Here is a 21,175-nt window from a genome sequence, read left to right as displayed (position 1 = left end):
TTCTTTTTGTGTGAAAAGCAGCGTGGCAGAAGATCCTTACTTGTAGGAAGCTTATTAAGGAGGGTTTTACGATTGTGAGTTGGTATTGTATGTGCCAACATAGTGAGGAGACGGTAGATCATCTACTGATGCACTGCACTTTTACTTCAGAGTTATGGAGCTTTGTTTTTAAATTATTTGGGATTCAGTGGATTTTACCCGAAAAAAAAATGATCAATCTTATATTCGGTTGGAGAAACTGGTTTGGCAAGCATTCAAAAGATATTTGGAATACATTTCTCATAGAATCGACAAATTTTTAGGGATATGGAAAGTATGAGGACGTAGTTCTTATCATTCATAAGATATTTGAAATATAGTTCTATTATGTTTGATGAGGCTATATGGGGGAACAGAATCAACACACTTTTGATGATATGGAAAATAAGAGGACTTAATTCTTAGCATCTTTCACTTGTTCTTTATACGAGAGATCTTGCACTTGCAGGTTACAGCTTCAAAACTTACCATTCTATTGACTTAATGTTTTAGACTACTTTATGTTTAAGTAATCTTTGTTTAATATATATATATAGTTTCTTTTTCTTTTTAAAAGGCTCATCCTTAGGCCCCTTGTACCATACTTTGTACTATATTGTATCATTGTATTAAACTAGTAATCAACATTGTACTTGTACACGTGCTAATATATGAACTGGCCTTTAGATACAGCCTCCCTCCCTATATGTAGTATTCAATATAATTTAGCAATTTATCTTTTTAGAAACAACTTATCTAGTTTTTCAGTGAAAGTGTGCTAAATATACTTATACCTTAAAATTTTTTTAAAAAGTGAAAAAATGCGAGAAAGAGTAAAGTTTTAAAAACCTCAACATAAAAGCTAAAATGCCAAATAGATATATTACTGGTTTCAACAATTTCAATTCCACATGCCCAAATTTCCTTCATAACCGAGTTGTTGTTAGAGATATTACTTATACGATGCATATGCATTTCAATAGTCCTTTTCTTTTTTAATTGCACATAGTATATAATTACCCAAGATTACAATGCTAATTCTTCAAGCATAGAGGTGTACTCAACAGATAACTAATACACACCCCTGATGCTTAAATGAATACTTACAATAACAAACAGATATGCAAGCACAACACTCTATTGTATCTTGAATAACAAACAATAATAGGTATAAATGACAAGGGTTTAGGTAATCATCAAACCTAAACCTTTTTACTTCTAGAATTTGAATAAAGATTTTTATTTCCAACCCTTCCTGATTTGGAAGTAATACGTACAGAAATGTCAGCAACTGGGAAAAGTAAACATTTCTAGATAGCATTCTCAAGCCGCTGGCAATAATAATACCATACATAAAAGCAACAAATTCATTTTCAAAATTACAACATTGCCTTTATTGCTACTTCCAGGCAAACTATGTTGAACCAACTGGCAACAGTACCACAAATTCGTTGCAAGAAAATAAAGGAACTTACAACACCACTCTACATTTTTTTGTAATTCACCTATAAGTCTTTACTCTTTACAATGCCTATAAGTCTATAACTCTTCTTTCAAGTTTTTACAACTTCACCTATAACTCGATTCTTTCAAATTTTTTACCATTTGAAAGTGAAAAGCTTCATCTTTTACCTACTTCCGGTGCTCTTGTCATGGCAATGTGTTTCTTCAAGCAATCCAACACAGCTTTGCAAGCTATTTTTTTGGCTATCCTTTTATCGGCAACTGTAGCTGTATGCTTGAACAAGAACCCATCAGCTTCAACCATTATTGTAATGGAAGCCCCGTCCTTGTTGGTGGATTTAATGGGTTTTTCCATGTTAAAATGCTCTTGTTGGCATAGTTCATTCAACTCTTTTGCAGGATGGAACACCACTGTTTCAGGTGTAATTAAGGGCTCCAAAAGAGGCATCATACTCTGGAAGACTATCTCCTTATTGTATCCTGAATCAACAAGAATGGCTCCAGCCAAAGACTCTATTACATCACCCAGTACCTGTCACCAATTAGAAAATATTTGATGATTTCTCAAATAAAATTACAAAAACTTGAAAATCCAAGACCTTTGTCTAGACCATAAATAAAAAAGGCTAGGATTTAAATAAAAAAAATTAGATCAAGCGAAAAGGTGGAAATAAGCAAAGAAGAAGAAATCAAAACTCAGCATAAAGTTTAAAGGATTTTGCTAATGTGTGCCCTAAGGGCACATATTAACCGGACCCAAGTTTAAATAGAAACAAAAGTAAGAATTTGAATTGTAAGTCAACCTTGGGAAACGTTGTCTGTGACTCCCATCCAAAAGTTGATTCTGAAGATAATTTCTCAAAACTGTCCACAGTTACTACTATATGCCTATGGAGATCTTGGGACGCATGAAGAATGTGTTTATGCAGTCCAAACTTCACTGCAGATCGTGCATAACAATCATTGTTCACAGAAGCAGATCTCATGTCAGTCAAAAGTTCAGGTGACAACTCAGGATATTTATTGTAGAAATGCAGGGTCATGAGATAATCCAACACCGCATCCCCAAGAAATTCAAGTCGCTGCACAAGCAACAAACCGTTAATAAAGTTACAAAGAATGAATATCAAAGAACATGTAATAAACATAAGCAGTTTAATCAGACCAAAATACAAAAGCCAAATCACTATTAGCTTAAGCTCATGAAACAGAAAAAAGAGAGATCATGAAAGAATGTGTTAAAAAAATAAAATAAAAAGGACCAACCATTATGCTGTTCACATATAGTGTAAAAATAGAATAAAGCATAGATGTAAGTTGACTGATGCACCATAATTCAAATCTAACTTGTCATCAAATTACCTGATAACATCTTGGAATCTCAGGAAGCATGTAAGAACCATGGGTCAATGCCTCCACTAACAAGGAAGGGTCATGAAATGAGTAGTTCATCAGGGACTCCAAACGTCTGACATTTATAAGCTTCTCAGCATGAACTTGGAAGTGCCTCTCATATGGTGTAATGTGAAAATCTACCTCTATACCCATCCAATACATAAATAATAAGGCTGCTGTTTCACCACCTGTGCTAAGAAATGCACCAATTAGGGCCTCAACGACATCAGCAACTCTTTTACTTTTTACCTTCCTATTTCCCCTAATATAGATTTTTCTGTTATTGGAAAGCAACTCCTCATTTAATGCATTGCTCCCAGATTTCTCCCCAGGAATGATCCACATTTTAGGATCAAAGGGCTCAGTGCGAATAAATCCCTACAATGTGAAGAATAGAAAGTAAGTCGCATATACAATTTTTAAACAAAATTAAAATTAAAACAGCTAAGTAACTGTAATTTTGAATGCCACAAAGGGAATTCCAATAAGACCTTAAAAGTAACTACACACCAAAAGTAGTTTCTAAAAACAAATCAACTAGAGGAGGAGCTTTGGCAGAATATTTTATGTTTACATCGTACCAATAAGGACAGAGTTTACCTCCAAATTGGTTTGGAGGAAAATTCCTCCAACTCACTACGTAGCGATTGAAACAACGACCATGTGCACTTTTCACCTCATGACTTTAATTAGTCATGTGACTAGTTTTAATTTATTTAACGAGCCATGTGATTTAAAACAAATAGATTCTTCAGGTACCTCGAAAAACAATAATTACACGAGGAATAGAGAGACTTCCTGAGAAAAATATAAATCAGAAAGGTAATTGAAATTTCCAAAATTGATGTTTACAACAAAAATAAGAAAAGAGGAGCTAACAAGAAAAATATACAAGACTGTACGGGAAAAAAAAAAGTAGCAATTTTACGCTATCATATCTTAGAACTTCATTTTGAATGCAACACATCAGCGTAACAGAACAGATTTTATTTAAACTCAACACAAACCAATTTGTAAAAACCACAAAGGGAAAGGAAAAGGAAACATAAAAAATAAACCTTTTAGTGAAGGGGTAGGGGATGTAAACAAATAAATATAATACCACAATTTAAACATGAAGCCAGTATCCTTCTGGTATTTAATTTAATGCAGAAAGAATAAATATGAAATAGCAACAATAAATCTAATACATAATTTTCTTTTTTTTGTGAACAGGAAAAATCAAATTCATTTCAAAAGAATGACAACACCAAGAATTCAAAGAATTAGTAGAAAACAAAAATTACCGGAATTTTGCGGCCACATCCAAACTTGCAAAGGGCTGCATTAGAAATTATTTTCTCTTTCTTCACACTAAGGAGACCCTCATGTTGATTTTGATAAGTCTTAAAAAGCTGTTGACTAGCTGCATATTTGAGAAAAGAATCTCCTAGAGTTTCTAAAGATTCCAAGTGGAATTTCTCTTGGCATTTCTTTGTAGTAATTGCTTCCAAGACCTACCATGAAAAAATGGTTAGCACAAGTTAAAATAAAGATTTTAATATACAATTGACAACAGAGTTAGGGACTATAATATTGTAAAGAAAGTAAGGCCCACAGTGTAATATTATGACAGTCATGTTATGCACACTATATAAAGTTACCAATACAGAAAATTGAAGTACATAGGATATCTACTATAAAACATAAGATGCTTTCTCTGACAAACTGTGGAGCATCAATAGAAAACACAAGAAGTTTGCCTAAAATTAGATGTAAATCCAGCCGCAGATAACTTCACAACAAGTGGATAAGACATCAGTTCCAAACTTGATTTTGAACCAAACCTAATACTTTCACAAATTGAAAAGAGAGCCTATATGCTTTACCTGCCAAATGTATGGGGCAAAAATAAATTGACAGTCATCCTCAATTATCTCTAATGTTCTAACAGTAGCATCCTTTATTTTCAAACAATTATTCTTTTGTGCATACTTGCTATGATAACAGACACATAATATCCTACAAGCAAAACATTATCATCAAGTATTAACTAACATTACATGTTTTATCTTCAAGGGAACCATTTGAAAAGAAGTGGATGTCAGTAATTATGATCTCCACTCCCCCTACCCTTGGAGCCAAAACATTCTTATAAAAAAAGGATGAACTGCCCTTCAGGACCTAACCTGTCAACCACTAGATGAACAATTATAAGAAGGATAATGTACCTTCATGGTTGGAATAAGATCATTTTGCACGCAATGATGATCCAGGTGCATCTTTTTTAAGTTGAAAGCTATAAGCAGAGACTCGAGCCGATGCATAATTGACGGAACAAATGAGAAGGAATAAAATGTGGTGATTGATATTGGCGACATGATTATAGAACAAAGTTCTGGAGGCAATTCCACAAATGTATTACTTGATTCTGAAAAAAGATAAAACATGTAATGTTAGTTAATACAAATAATAACTAAGTTTGAAAGACACTAAAATCCTGGTAAAGAAACATCACAGATCCAATCATCTCAAAAAGCCTCTAGGAAGCATGGATACCTCTGGGATACTCTGCATGTGTATCCCGGCTTTTTTTTTTCTAAGTACTGATATGTCTGGGATACACCATGATACAGTCATAACCCAAACTTGTGAAAATATTTATTTATATTTTTTATATGTTGGTTTAAATATTATACGCTTATCTAGTTATCTTTTATTTACTCTTTGGATCTAGATTTGTATTCTAAACACCATCTAAGGGTCATGGATTCACTTTATTATCCATTATTGGTCTTAAATTGATATATGCTTAACAATATATGAAAAATAAATATGTATATATAAATATAAATATATATATAAGTAAATGAAAATATATTTAATAATTAATCAATAGACATATCCCTGCCATATCATATCCTAGTTTTTCAAGAATTTCCATATCACCATATTCCATATAGTACCATACCCGTACCGGTGTTTCTTAGAAAAGCCTATTCAATGAATTAGTTCTATGTCATCCTATGCATTGTCACATGCCCCATCCTCATCAATATATGATAATTCCACTTAAATCTGGGAAGAAAAACAAGGGTTACACCTTCCAGAGCACAAAAGGCCAGCTGACATAATCCACTTTGTTCTAATCAAATGAAAAGATATAAGTGTAAACACAACAAACACAAAACCTATAGGATTGTGTCAAGGCATTTTTAAAAATAATAAAAATCAAAGAAATAAATATATCAGAAGTATACCCTTTCTAAGAGAAATAATATGACCAAAAAAAAAAAGTAGGATCAACAAGACACCATGCTTATAAATTACTTTAAAAGAATAGGAATTTGTATTATAGAGAATAAAAGATACTATTATGGAGTCATTATTCCTATTCATATGATTGGTTGTAAAATTGGAAGAAAACCCTAGAAATGTACTTCATAAATTGTATTTCTGAAATATTGCACTTATGAAATTATATTTTCACTAAGAGTAAACTATCCTATAAATTGAATTTAAAATTAACATTAATGTCTAATCAAATTTGCTAGACCGTGAGCTATGCCATTCTACCTCAAAACCAATTAGTGACGAGGAAGACACACTCAAATCTTTTATGGTTTTCAACATCACACCACGCAAGCCTGTTTTTAGAATGGTTGTAGGGAGTCAAATTATGGTCCCCCCAACAATCCCTCCCTCACAATAACACTCCTGTCACTCGAACCCATGACCTTGGCTCTGATACCATTTGTCGGACCGTGAGCTATGTCATTCCACCTCAAAACTAATTGGTGATGACACACTCAAATCTTTTGACTTTCGACATCACACCACGCGGGTTTGTTTTTAAAGTGGTTGTAGGTAGTCAAATTATAGTCCTCCCAACAAAATCAATACTCGTATTGAAAAATAAAAATTGAAAAAGAAAGTAATTCGCATCCTGGTTGCATAACCACAGTTGCTAGATTTTGAATTATAATGGAAAATGTTGATGTATTTAGGTATCAAAGAGAGGGATACATCTATTAATTAATTATTAAATATATTTTCATTTACTTTTATATATAATATATATATTTATATATACATATTTACTTTTCATATATTGCATAACTACAGTTGCTAGATTTTGAATTATAATGGAAAAGGTTGATTTTTTGAGGAATTTATACTGAGAGAGAGAGAGAGAGAGAGAGAGACTATTTTTTGGGAAATAACTAATTCCTAATGATGTAGGACACAATTTACTGTTTAATTATTGTAATTTATTATTTTTAGTATTTTTATGTAAAAACGTTATTTTAGGTTTAGGTGATTTAATTCCTTGTTTTTAGGTGCATTTAATGCTTTTTAGGTCAAATTTGATTCCTAATATGGTAAGGTATCAATTAGGAGTTATTTTAGAACATATTTTCTTGTCTATCAAGTTTTATGGAGCCCTTAAATAGGCCTTATGTTTGTAAACGTTTTTGAAAATTATTATTGAATAAAAAAAAAAAAAAAGTGAGGCTTTGCTCTCTTTTGGTTTTTCAAGAACTGTGAACTTATCAAGGATTCTTCCTTGTGGCGTTCAAACTTTATACCTTTGGTTCATGATTCTTTATAATCATTGGGTCAAGGTCAACTTATACATTTGGTTCGCGTTTCGATTATAAACGTTGGGTCAAGGTTTCTATCATAAATCTGATTTTTAGCTTTCCTGGGTTAAATATTCCAATATTTTTGTTGGGTCTCAAAGCGTGTCGATTGAGGTTCGCATCATTTGGTATCAGAGCACAGGTTCTAAAATCAGTTTTCTATCCCTTTATCTTTTGTTTCCTGTTATCATCCAAAAAAAACGTGAAAAAAAAAGAAAAAAAAACTTTGAAAAAAAAAAAGAGAGATGGTAATTATTGAGAACATTGTGGAAGATTCAATTGAGGTTAAATATGAGGATGAGTCCACAACTCACAATCCTCCAGTCTTAGTTGATTTGTTGAAGATGAGTATTCAATTTGTTGATTTTCTTGGAGTAGAAAATTTTAATTTTATTATCAACCCTTTGTTGATTGATGTTGCAAATAAATTGAAAGTAGATGAGAAGAAATTTTCTGCTACACTTTATGAAGGATTCAAGTTTCACAACCGGATCAAATCATTAAAGCATTCAAAGTATTTGTTTATTTGGAGCGGAAGATTTCAGATATCAAAGATGAACTCGAGGACGAGTTTGTTTCAAGTGGAGGGGTCTGATGTAGGACACAATTTACTGTTTAATTATTATAATTTATTATTTTTAGTATTTTTATGTAAAAACGTTATTTTAGGTTTAGGTGATTTAATTCCTTGTTTTTAGGTGCATTTAATGCTTTTTAGGTCAAATTTGATTCCTAATATGGTAAGGTATCAATTAGGAGTTATTTTAGAACATATTTTCTTGTCTATCAAGTTTTATGGAGCCCTTAAATAGGCCTTATGTTTGTAAACGTTTTTGAAGATTATTATTGAATAAAAAAAAAAAAAAAAGTGAGGCTTTGCTCTCTTTTGGTTCTTCAAGAACTGTGAACTTATCAAGGATTCTTCCTTGTGGCGTTCAAACTTTATACCTTTGGTTCATGATTCTTTATAATCATTGGGTCAAGGTCAACTTATACCTTTGGTTCGCGTTTCGATTATAAACGTTGGGTCAAGGTTTCTATCATAAATCTGATTTTTAGCTTTCCTGGGTTAAATATTCCAATATTTTTGTTGGGTCTCAAAGCGTGTCGATTGAGGTTCGCATCACCTAAGCAATAACTATTTCTTGGTTTAGGGAAATAGCTATTCCTAAGGAAAAACTATACGTCATAATAAAATGGCAACCATACGACCAAATAGTTATTCCACATGAACATACATTCTATTGCAGGATTTTTCCTACATACTAAACATGCCCTACCTACTACTTGCTTAAATTGAAACTTAGCCAAAAATAAATAATAATAATAATAATAATAATAATAATAATAATAATATGATAAATACGTAGTGAATGAGTGTGACTAACTAGTTTAGAGTACACTTTTGAGAGAGTAGAGACACAGAGAACTGGAACATGACCGAATGATTGTAAACATGCTTTGCTTGGGTCCGATAAAAAAAGGATGGTAATGTAACATATAGGAAGTAAAGAAATTCAAACCTTTCTCTTTCTGTTTTCTGCATCTCTGAAGGTGATTTTGTGCCTGAAAAATGTGTCGCCCAGAAAGCAATGATTCGTGATCAAAACACAACTTGATGCCATGTCTGTATTTGGAAAATTTCAGATTAGTAACAATTTATATTGTAAAATTAAAGCATATTCCATCTGGATATATGTAAAAAATATATATATATATATATATATATATATATATATATATATATTTCATTCAATGAACTCCCTCTTCCCAATTTTGGGTCCGTTTGGATACAGCTTATTTTGCTGAAAACTGAAAACAAAAAAATAATAATTAAAAAATTACTGTTCACAAAATTTTTACTGTTTATAAGCCTAAATGCATTGTTCATGGATAATGAATAGTGCAAGAGGCGCTGGATTAAAATAAATAAAAAAACGCAAACGCAGGAGATTTCAGCCGTATCCAAACCAACACTTTGTTCGCCCTGTTTAAAAAAATCCAACTTTCTAATGAAATGTCTACTCTATCAAAAAAATAAAAAATGTAAAACTTTTAGAATTGCCCATATAAACTATCAAGAATTCAAAGATGGATAACTGTTAACAGGAAAGTGAGTAAATTGATGCCCATTGACAACCAAAAAAGAAATTCTAGACGAACAAAATGGGACTGAAAAAGTAATAACATACCGCTCTTCATAGTACTTTTTGTAAGTAATGATTCTGCCATCCCTAAGCGTTAGAGGTGCATTTCCATTCAATCCCAGAATTCCAGTTATGCAATACACATGACCATTGTGAGGCGTATAAACCAAAGAATTACGAAGCATGCAAGTGCATACAGGACCATCTTTGGTTTGTATTCTACGAGCATAACCCTTGGAACCACATTGCACATGACGTTCACAAGCTTTTCCACATGAAAACTCTGTAGAAACAACACATTCCCAATCAATGATTAAAGGTCTGTGATGTTTGCCAGTGGCTGGGAGCAAAAGATAGTCAATCTCATGATTATCATCAAGACAATATCCATCCAAAACCTCCTTTAACTTGTTCAAATTACGATCTATAAGAACTCTTAAAACAGTTATCTGAAACCTTCTACACAAAAGGACCTGCAAACAAAATTTTACAAAAAGAGACAAATTTCTCATAAATTTATTCAATACACCAGTTAAATAAAGCAAAGGAGAGAGAGAGAGAGAATGAGAAATCACCTGATCTGGTGTAAGATGAATCGAACCTACATATTTAAAATTCACCTTCAAACTACCATTTTCAACATCCAAGTCAAAATTAAAGCTTCCAATATCAGGTTCTAATTCACTTCTCACAACAAGAACAATATCATGAACTGGAAAATCATAACTAAAGTTCTCCTTCAACTCAATTAAGTAGCAATAATACATTATATTAGAATTCTTTGTACAACGATCAACCAGTTCAGGTGGGAAGTAACAGGGTTGCTCATCATTATAAGGTTCTTTCCCTGCACATCAACAGTTACAGACAATAGCATAAGTACCAATAATAAAAGTTCAAAAATTAAAGGCTTTGTTTGGGGGGGGGGGAGGGGGGGTGGTTGGGGAAGGCAAGGAGCACAGACTTCTCCCAATGTTATATAAGAAAGTGCAAGTATAATATTATAGACAGTCAAACGCATGGAGAAATAAATGCTACAACATGATAATATTACCACTCTCTTGTGCATCGGCTTCTTCCACAACGATATCTGGAACAAGATTGTCTGTCAATGCTCCAATCTCATGAAGTTGCTTGCATGCTTCAAGACAGGCAATCTGCTTTAAAATTTTTGGGTCAACATCCCGTTGTACAACAACTTCAGGTAATGGACAGCTCATGGGAAGATGTAGAGTACGAGTCATCTTATCCCACCTTGGAGAAGGTTTAAAATAGCTGGAGGAAATAAAAGAAGGCGTCAAGTCAAATACACAGAAAATATGAAGTTAAGTAGTTAGTGAACAACATACATGGCCGCTTAGAATATAAAGATTACTAGAAGTATTAACTAACCAATCCGAAGGGAGCCGTGAGCAATAGAAGTATATCAATTCAACACTAGAGGTAAGAGTAACAACTGCTCCAGTGCTTTGAACACAATAAAATTCCTCATCATTTAAATCACATTTAAGAGGTGAGCAAGGAAGCGAAGCATGGAGTAAGGACTCCTTTCTCATAATATCTCCACTAGCAAGATATTTCTTCAGTCGAGATTCAGTAGCACCATCCCCACTGTAAAATTTTAAATTATCAAAAGAGGGTACCAAATACCAATAGTGCACCATATATGTTCAGAATAAGCCAGATCAACAACTAACTCATAACAGTATATCTGAAGGTAAAAGGAAGAGAGAAAAATTACTGGCACTTCTTTAAGAGCAGTGACCGAGACTTAAGTCAGAAACAAATTACAGGTAGATATTTTCAGATAAGTTTTTTAAAACCATGCATCTGAATGAACCAGGTCTGAAAGGACGTTACCTCTTCAACATTAACAAATAATCTGAATTTTGCATTCTAGCTCGGCCTCGAGACTGTATGAAACTACAAACAGTGGAACAAGGGTCAAATCTAATAACCAAGTTGCAGCTTTGAACATCTAAACCCTCTTCAAGAATTGATGTTGCAACAATGACGTTAACCTATAGACACATTTTACACCCACAATCAAACAAGGAAATTAGTGACAAACACATTTTTGGAAACTACATAGAGGAGGAAAAAACACATACCACGCCTTTACGAAATTCTTCCACAATTTCGTTTTGTATTTTCCTTGTTTGGGATTGCAACCTGGAGTTATTCCCTGCAATGTATTTAGACTTCCAGCTGCCATATTTCGGAAGCAACTCGTTCAATAGATAATGTAAGACAATGGCTGCAATGACCCTTTCCACAAAAACTATACACCGAATATCCTTTAAATCCCTGTACAATTGGAACGAAGAAAATTGTTGGAATGAATACTTCTATTATCTTAAACAAGCAAAAGAAAAAAAAAACGCTCCACATTCTGGTTGAACCACGCCTTCTTTAGAAATGAGACTGAAGGATTTAAAAATAAAAATAAAAATTCGTTATAGAATCATGACAAAAGGCTCAACTTTGTCAAAATTTATTAATTTTGCATCACTTAGAAAATAGGCCATTCATTCCTCCTTAGAATTGTTATTGTGTTAGAGCAATCAGTGTTTCCTATGAATGCAGGAAAAATGCTCTCCAGCTTTCAGGTATTCAAGACTCCAATTGGAAATCCTAGAGTCTTAAGACATTATTGTAAGACATAAAATCACAAACATCTTTCACAATGATAAGGATGATGCACATCATGCCAACCTGTATTCAAGAAGAGAATCAATGAGACAGATAACTTTTGAAGTTAGAAGCCCTGCATCCATACTGGCGCTAAAGTTATCACCAATAGACCACCCTGGACCTGAAGTAATGAGAAAGAAAGAAGTGTAAGCAACAAATAACAATAGAAGACAGCAATCCTTTTTTAGAAAGGAAATACCTGAAGGAACACAAGCTTCAAATGCCTTGAAGGCATCCGAACTGAAATTTTTTACAATTTTTTCACTAAGAACATCCAATTTCCCCCATGAAATTGAGCCATTTTCATTGCATAAGTCAAATTCATTGCATAAAAAAGATTCTGCAGCCTGTTACACAAGTGCACAATCAGTGATGTCTGCTATGCCATTGCCATTGACAAATAGAAGAGCAAAAAACAGACAGTATAAATACCTTTAAAGCCAACCAAATACCTAGTTCATCCCAACAGAATAATAAAGCTAAACAAATCTTTGTTATCTTTTTGCTTGCAGAATCTCTGGTAGACTCTTTGAGATCAGAGTTTTCCAGTGAGTGTTCATGCTGAAAGAAATATATATACTATTAGAACTTTCAAAGAAGCAACTTAGTGCTTTCCAAGTCAAAACTTATCGAATTTTAAATAACAATAACATTAATAATAATTATTATTATAACTACATTACTAACTAACTACATGAAGAGTATATAACTGGCTTTATCTTTAAAGAACGAAAGTTTAAATTTACTTATGAAATGCAGAGGTTTCAAGAACTTTTTTGTGATACAAATAATAATTTTATCTCAAAGAGCAAAGCTTGAGCACACATCCAGCCTAAGCACACAGGATGTGTGCTCAAGCTTTCCTAAAAGAATACATAAAGAAGAAATTAAATTTCAAGAACTACAACAACCAGGAAGGCGATTTTGACACTAAGAATGGTCTACATGACTACATCAAGTACTCCCCCAACTCACAATGAATTACAGAGGCATTTTAAATATAAACTAAAGAATAAGATGTGGTCCATTTTAAAGAATTTTTCATGAAGAATATATTACAGTTTCAAAAACTGCAATTTTACATAAAATATACTCACCTTTTCTTTTAAAACCTGCAACTTATCACCTAACTGAGCATATAGAGTGGATTGAACTTTCCAGTCTCTGTAAAATTTAAACTTCGGAGTCGAAAATGGTATAAACTGAGCAACCACAGATTCACTAGCACAGGTATAAACCTTCAACCAACAGGAAGGGAGGAACAAGCAGTCAATCAGTTTACCCACAAAAATTAATATGACACTTCGGTAGACAAACACACACAAAAAGAGTAAGAGACAACAAACTTATACACAAAAGAGCATAAGCAACCTTTGAATTCATCATGGTCTCAAGTTCGTTAATCTTTTCCCAGAAAGAGAATTCAGAGTCTCCACCTAAACCCAACAAATAAAGGGGAAAATTATTGAAAAGCAGTGATTGATTTTCACCAACAAAAAAAATTATTAGAAGCGATTAAAAACCACTAAAAATTAATAAAATTAATATTAAATTTTTTTCAAAGGTTGCATACTTTTTGACTTTATGGGGGAAGCAGTCATCCCAAATATTCTAGGAATATCAGATTTAGCAGAATCTAACTGGCGGTGATAGAACTCCTGCAAATGCATTCAAAGTATTTCATATATTACAAAAGAATGTGTTTCATGGGTAACAAGCAATAACAAAGAAACAAACACTTGCATTACATAATCATAAGTGACAAGTTGACTGAATCTGAAAGCAATGCAAATTCAAAACCTCCAACAATTGCATGCATCATGCATACAAAAACCTCTAAATATCATGCATTTCCATCCCAACACAAACTCCAGAAAACTTGTGACCTCCATAACTAATTTTTACACATGAACTTGCCTCTTCTCCAAGATCTATAAGATTGCAAGAAGCTATTGGAAGGGATAACAAAATCTGAATGCAGCAACAACCAATCCATATAAAAACATTCTATAAGACAACACAAAATAAAACATCTTTACCAGTGCCTGTAAAATCATGAGACTGAACATTTCACCTTTTTGGCATTAACCACCAAGAGTATTTTATCACTTTACTGGATCCATGAAAGATATCCCAACAGCATAAAAGACTTTTTCTTACCCATTGTATATGAAGAAACCCAGTGATCTAGACAAATAAACTATTGTCGCCAAACTTTACCCCACCCTGAATTACCCATCATGCCAAGGTCAATCAAAAGACTGAAGCATATCCAACCTCCAATAAGCATTCAATATGATTGCACATGTTTATATCCAAATCCTTCCAACAGACAAATCAGTTAAGAATACAAATACATGTATGATCAACAGACACAAGTCAAACTAAAAAGGCTTATATATGCACATAACAAGCTAATAAAGCCCTGGCATAGTTTTCTCTCCTTATCAGCCTTAAGCCATGTAGAAATGGAGTATTCATCTTCTGAAATATCTTAAGTAATGCATGAGATTGAGAAATCGTCTCATCCAACATAAGATAAATTAGAGCTAGAAACTATTGAGAAGTTGGAATGCTGTCACAAACATGTGAAAATTTTTATCCCCCAAAATTAAGAAGTCAGCCATATTTTGTTACGGAATTTTTCAGTGAATAAATACTTAAGCACAATGATAATAGCTAAGATGCTAAAGAGGTAATGGCAATACAAAAAATATAAAAGTTATAAACAACTTACCGTCAAAATGCAAGCATATGGGTGTTTGCCTCTTGCATGGTGGCATTCATCAAATATTAAAACTTTTATCATGGTTAGGCTGAAAAAGCTATGCCTCAAACCATGAAGCAAAATTGCAGGTGTCATCACGAGCACCTAATGCACAAAAAAATAAAAAAATTTCATTAATTAGGTTTTTTTTTTTTTTTGAGAAGTAAAAAAGATTTATTGATATAAAAAAAGAAACACCCCAAGTACATAGGGAGTATACAGGGGTGTACATATCAAATACAAAAATTACATGTATCAAGTAAATCCAAAATTGAAGAAAAGGGTTGGTTTCTCCACACTAAGAATAAGGTTCTAAAAAATAATAACTTACGATCAGGCATAAAACACTCGTTGTCTTCAAAACACCTACTATTTCTTTCCTTCCAAATACACATCAAACAATGAGGAACAACGATCCATATATATCTATTACAATGGCAACCAAATCAACCTTGCCAGTAAGCAAGAAGCTCAACAACTGACATTGGCATAACCCAACAAACTCCAAATAAACCAAAAACCATATCCCACAGCTCCATAGCAATCGGACAATGAAGGAATAGATGGTCAATAGTTTTACTATTACATTTGCACATATAACACCAATCTAAAATGCATACCTTTCTTTTCCTTAAATTGTCAATTGTCAGACATTTCCCCAAGGCAATAGTCCATACAAAGAAAGTCACTCTAGAAGGAATCTTCTGCTTCCAAATACACCAACCACCCCATTCACAACCATACTTTACCACTATCACTTGTCGCCAAGGAGCATCTCTTTCTTGCCCAAATCTCCATAACCACTTCCCTAATAAAGCCACATTAAAAATTCTCATGTTCCCAATCCCCAAACCACTTGAAGAAAGTGGAGCACAAACAGCAGCCCAATTAACAAGATGAAATTTAGTCTTATCCCCTAGGCCACCCCATAGAAAGTTCTGTTGAAGTCTTGCAATTTGGTTAGCCACTAAAGCAAGAATAGTAAATAAAGAAAGAAAATAAGTAGGTAGATTTGAAAGAGTGCTTTTAATTAAAGTGACTCTACCTCCCTTGGATAAATATAATTTCTCCAACCTGCTAATTTCCTTTCCACCTTCTCTAGAATTGAATTCCAAATTGTCTTATCCTTGAATTTTGCCTCCAAAGGGAGACCCAAATATTTCATTGGAAGAGACCCTTGCTTATAGCCTAGGACAGCCACCAAAAGCTCAATGTTATGAAGTGACCCCCATAGGCACCAATTCAGACTTACCCAGGTTTATCTTCAGACCAGACACAGCCTCAAACCAAATGAGCACCATCTGGGATTAAACTCATGATCACACCCTCCAACCCTTGTTTATGGGAAGAGGAGATGCCATTTGATCCAAAGACCATTGGCATTGAGTATGATACATGTTGCTGAAATAAGGAGATTACATAGTAATTTGACCTCAAACTCTACAAAGTTAGAGCACCTTCATGCACAAAATAAAAACATATCTACATGTAGAAGGTGGTAAGCGGAAACTCATTGTGAAAACAGCATATAAAGATGGTCATTTATTATTGAAATTTGTCAACAACCCTCACAGAATGTCATATAGCACAGCATAGTTCTCATGCAAAACTCCTAAAAAAGCATTAGATCAATCACACAAATATGATTTATTTTTCTTCTAATTAAAGTATATATATAGAGAGGAAAGAAAATTGCACCTCGTTTTTTTCTGTTTCTTGCTTCCAAGTGGCAGCATCCCAGAAGTCAACTCCCATATCTCCCCAATATGTGCCCACTTTCAAGTCAGTATTCATTTCCACCACTTTAGCTTGCTAATAATAAAGAGATGGAGAAGGTTTTAAAAAGATTCATTATATTTTTTTCTTCAACAGATGCTCTCTCACAATTCCAGAATTTCAAGTCCATGTTATAATGGGAATGAGAATGATAAACTTCTTAATTTCAGCGTCAGTATCCATATCTAACTTCACTGCTAAAAAATATATAGGAAACAAAAGTTTACTTTTCAATTTAAACCTGAACCCCAAATTTAAAAATCCAAACTTCCATATCAATGCCATAGATATGCATGGGACACATCAAGTTTAAAAATTCAAAATTTTCTAGAACCAAAACAAACAATTGCAATTTTTTGTTTTCAATGCTACCCAACATTAGAAATGAATCAAGAATGGTACAGGCAGTGCATAATATTTCATCTTTTTTTGTTAAATTGCAAGTGCATCTTTTATCTGTTAACACCTATCTCTAACAACTTAAAGAGAAATGTGATTCACTCCATTAAAACCCAATACTTTCAAGGCAATTATTGATCCCTACATGTGATGAATCCCATTTAAATATAGAACCTAATGCCTTAAATGCATAAACAATTACATATGCCTACTACATACATGTGATTATGTATACAATGAGAAAGAGAGGAAGTTAAAAGTTGGCATACTTGAGAGACCAACACAACTTGGGGAACTAAGAAGACTGCAATGAAAGGCGAAGGCTTGCGGAGATGATAGGCAAAGCTGCGCAGAAGCATAATGGCAATCAGAGTCTTGCCAGAGCCAGTCTCCAAGAACACTACAGTGTTCTTCTTGATTGCCATCTCTAGAGCTTCAAGTTGATAACTGCAACACAACACAACCAATATAAATAAACCAAGAAAACATAAACAACTTCAAAAGACCTCTTACTAGCCCCTTATCTAGGAGATGAAGCAAACTAAAAATAAAAAACATAAATAAATAAAACCCTTTTTTATTATTTCTTTTACTTCATTTTCCCATCAACCAAACAAGGATAAAGAAACTGAAAACCCACCAAACAGTTATACTGCAACAACTGCCCAATTTAAGAGACATTTTTATAAATCAATTTAAAAAACAAAATTAAGGAAAGCAATTTCAAGAAATACTGATGACCCATCAACTGGGGGATGGGAAGATAGTGGAAAATGAAAGTTTGACGAAAATTTTTTTTTTTTTTCTGCAGGAAAAAAAATTGAAGAACCACCTTCTAGCAAATGAGAGAGGTTCAGCAGAAAGTTCCTGGGGTCTGTCTACTTCCATAATTGCAGAGGTTCAATTGCTTTTCTGCTTCACTCTGTACACCATTATTAATCAAAACAAAACCAGTGAATCTGAATGAACCCAACAAAATAAATATATATATATATATATATATATATCAAACCCAATTCTATGTATTCTCAGAGAGACTAAACATAGAAAAACGATTCAGTGTCAACGAAATTTAACAATACAAACCAAAGTTGAGAACTTGAAAAGTCAGTGAGTGATGAGTGTGATCGAAGGGAAACAGAGAGAGGGAGTTACAGAAAGGTTTGAGAGAGTGAAGCAGATACAAAAGGCAATATATACCTGATGGGTGATGAAGATGATGATGGAATAGTGACGACTGAAAGGCTGGAACTTTTGAACTCCTTGCTAAGGAAGAAACTTAAAACTTCCAGCCTAAGTCTTGAAAAAAAAAAAAAAAAAAACAGGAATATATGATGGGATGGGTACTGAAAGACACAGACCCAACAGTTTCTCTTTTTAGTTTTTCAGACCCCACACGGTCTCTCTCTCCGCTGCTGTGATGGAAATAGAGAGTTACTGGGACAGTCATGTCAAAGGAAAGGTGGCGTGTGTGTCAAAATTTGTGAGACTCATTGGTGTTTGGCATATGTATTACTTTTTGTTCAAAAATATACACATCCAAAATTTTCTAACTTTTCATTAAAAATTTTATTTAATTTCTTATTAATATTTACAATTTTTAATGCAAATTAATATTTACAATTTTACAATGCTCTCAAAGCAACCATATCAGTCCGTTTAAAAATTTTCGTCTATTTTACACTAAAAATCTACTTTTTTTTTTTCTATTTTACACTACCACATTTTCAAAACATTCATATCAGTTTATCTATTTTACACATCTATTTTAATTGAATAATATTATTTATTATTTTTTTATTATTATTTATTAATACTCACTCTCACCGGTTCCTCTATATTTTCTCTCAAGTCTCACCCATTCTGTATCAAAAAAAAGTCTCACCCATTGCTCTCCTTCCCTCACTCTCTCCCTCACAGTCGCCTCGCCCAGCCCGCCGTCGCTGCCGATCCAGCTCGCCGCCTCAGCCCTCCACCGATTCGGACTCCCTCTCTCCTCCACCACCGACCCTTCGCCTCCCACCCCCAACCAACGAACACCGATCTCCCTAGCTCCGATCCACAAGTACCGATCAGATCCGAGATCTCCTTAGCTCTGATCAGGCAAGACCCATCTCGGTCAGATCTCCCTAATTCTGATCATGCAAGACCCACGAGCTCCGATCCAATCAAGCACCGATCGTTCCACAAGCACTGATCGTTTCATAAGCACCGATCGTTCTGATCAAGCACCGATCTGTGTTTGTGTATCTCTGTGTGTTTTTTTTTTTCTAAGCAAGTGTATCTCTGTGTTGATTTGTTTGTGTGGATGTGTTTGTGTATGGGTGTGTTTGTGTGCATTTGAGGAAAAAGAAGAAGATGAGGACAGACGTTACTGAGTTTGTTGAGCACGGAGAAGAGAGAAAAAAAAAGGAGCGAATGGGGAAATTGATAAAATAATAAATAGACGAGTTACAGTAGCCGTGTATATTTACACGGTTACTGTAGCTCGTGGATGAATTTTCACAATTTTACACAGCTTTACACCCACTGATGTGGGTGTTTTTTTGCCCAAAATGTGTAAAATGAGAGAAATTTTGTATTTTAGAAGAGTTTCCACTCACTGATGTGGATGCTCTCAATATCTTCTAGTAAAAATTGGTTTAAGTATAAGCTACCATAAGTATGTCATTTTTCTAACGTACTAATTTTCTTATAATTTAGTGATAACACAAAATAATTTAACAAACAAAATATATCAAATTTTAATATTACAAAAATGAAAAATATACTAAGGGTATATTAGAAATTTAAATGAAAAATTCAAATACTAAAAGATCGATTACTTATGCTGGATTATATTTTAAATATAATCAATTTTAGTAGCATATTTATGTTCTTTGATATGATTTTGTGACACATTGTCAAGTATCAACTTAGTAAAGTTATTAATTAAGTAATTTAATGTATTGAGAATATATTATTCAATTTTTCATTGTACTTTCTAGCATTGTGATGCCTCAAAATTATTTGGATTTAATTGTATGAGTATGAGTTGTGCACTTGATGAGTCCCACATAAGTGTTACTAGGTGAATCTCACGAATATAAGTAATTTCAAGGAACATAAATTGTAACTAGTTTAGCCCTTTGAGGATAGCATATGAGACAAGTTTTTCCTTAGATTGTAACGATATTCATATGATTTTATGTTCTTATGATATTATGGATTAGAATATTGTTTTATCACTTTTATGTATGATTATAACATATATATTTGATATTGAGATATAATCATTTAAATTATAGACTTTTTGTGTACATAGACTTTTCATTAATCGTAATGTCAAATCCTGAATTTTTAGAATTGTTATCTTTATGTACATAACCTTTTGCGACATTTTAAAATTCGTGTCCGTTTGATATGATTAATTTTTCCAACTTATTTTACTATTTAGTTTATTTTTGCTACTATTTATGGGTCTCACTATACTATTTTAGCTAACTTTTACCTTTGTCTACAGTACTTTCAGCATAAAGTTTTTAATTTTAGCAAAATAAGCGGATCCCAAATAAACCATTTCTTGTGTTCACTGTTATATACATGAAATAGTCTTGTTTTATAAATAGATATTTACTTATAAAAAGACTCCAATAACATATATATATATATTTATTATAGTATTCAAATTGTACATAACCTTTGTAATTTTTTAAACTTATTGTATTTCACTTTTATTGACAAGAAGTAGTTTTATTTGATCCAATACAAATTTACTTATAAAAAAATATAATAACATATATTTTTATTATAGTATTCAAGGTTTCAAACTCTAATATTTTTTAAGGTAAAATTATACTTTACTCACTTGTGATTTATCTGAACAACACTTTGCCTGCCTATGGTTAAAAATT

The 21,175-nt window shown here is 33.1% G+C and overlaps 1 protein-coding gene across 3 annotated transcripts; it reads right to left on the bottom strand.

Moving 5' to 3' along the window:
• Nucleotides 1-1,305: 1,305 nt before the first annotated feature.
• Nucleotides 1,306-18,592, bottom strand: LOC142607588 (endoribonuclease Dicer homolog 2). 3 transcript variants are annotated; one of them, XM_075779131.1, is made up of 23 exons: nt 18,483-18,592; nt 18,115-18,204; nt 17,552-17,729; nt 16,806-16,919; nt 15,078-15,212; nt 13,914-13,998; nt 13,712-13,776; nt 13,438-13,578; nt 12,773-12,901; nt 12,540-12,687; nt 12,362-12,461; nt 11,758-11,953; nt 11,507-11,667; nt 11,039-11,257; nt 10,701-10,921; nt 10,222-10,493; nt 9,692-10,119; nt 9,023-9,126; nt 5,088-5,287; nt 4,164-4,373; nt 2,845-3,255; nt 2,286-2,564; nt 1,306-2,014 (listed from the first exon to the last, which is right to left on the bottom strand). In XM_075779131.1, exons 2-23 carry the CDS (start codon nt 18,168-18,170, stop codon nt 1,640-1,642), a joined length of 4,227 nt encoding a protein of 1,408 aa, XP_075635246.1. In that variant the 5' UTR covers nt 18,171-18,204; nt 18,483-18,592; the 3' UTR covers nt 1,306-1,639. The 3 variants fall into 3 exon arrangements, with proteins under 3 accessions (XP_075635246.1, XP_075635247.1, XP_075635245.1); XM_075779132.1 differs by having other exon boundaries at nt 18,369-18,501; XM_075779130.1 differs by lacking the exons at nt 16,806-16,919; nt 17,552-17,729; nt 18,115-18,204; nt 18,483-18,592 and adding exons at nt 15,728-16,045; nt 16,153-16,295.
• Nucleotides 18,593-21,175: the final 2,583 nt, after the last annotated feature.

This window comes from Castanea sativa, chromosome 8 (genome assembly GCF_040712315.1).
Source record: "Castanea sativa cultivar Marrone di Chiusa Pesio chromosome 8, ASM4071231v1".
Lineage (NCBI taxonomy): Eukaryota > Viridiplantae > Streptophyta > Magnoliopsida > Fagales > Fagaceae > Castanea > Castanea sativa.
This window is presented reverse-complemented; position numbering and strand designations above follow the sequence as displayed.

Excerpts from the sequence above, each read along its gene's own strand:
- LOC142607588 (XM_075779130.1), bottom strand. The coding sequence starts at position 16,272 with ATGAAATATTTGGGTCTCCCTTTGGAGGCAAAATTCAAGGATAAGACA. Across the intron at positions 13,777-13,913 it reads TTCCCCCATAAAGTCAAAAA|GTGGAGACTCTGAATTCTCT; the intron begins GTATGCAACCTT and ends TGTTGGGTTTAG. Across the intron at positions 2,565-2,844 it reads AGATTCCAAGATGTTATCAG|CGACTTGAATTTCTTGGGGA; the intron begins GTAATTTGATGA and ends TTGCTTGTGCAG.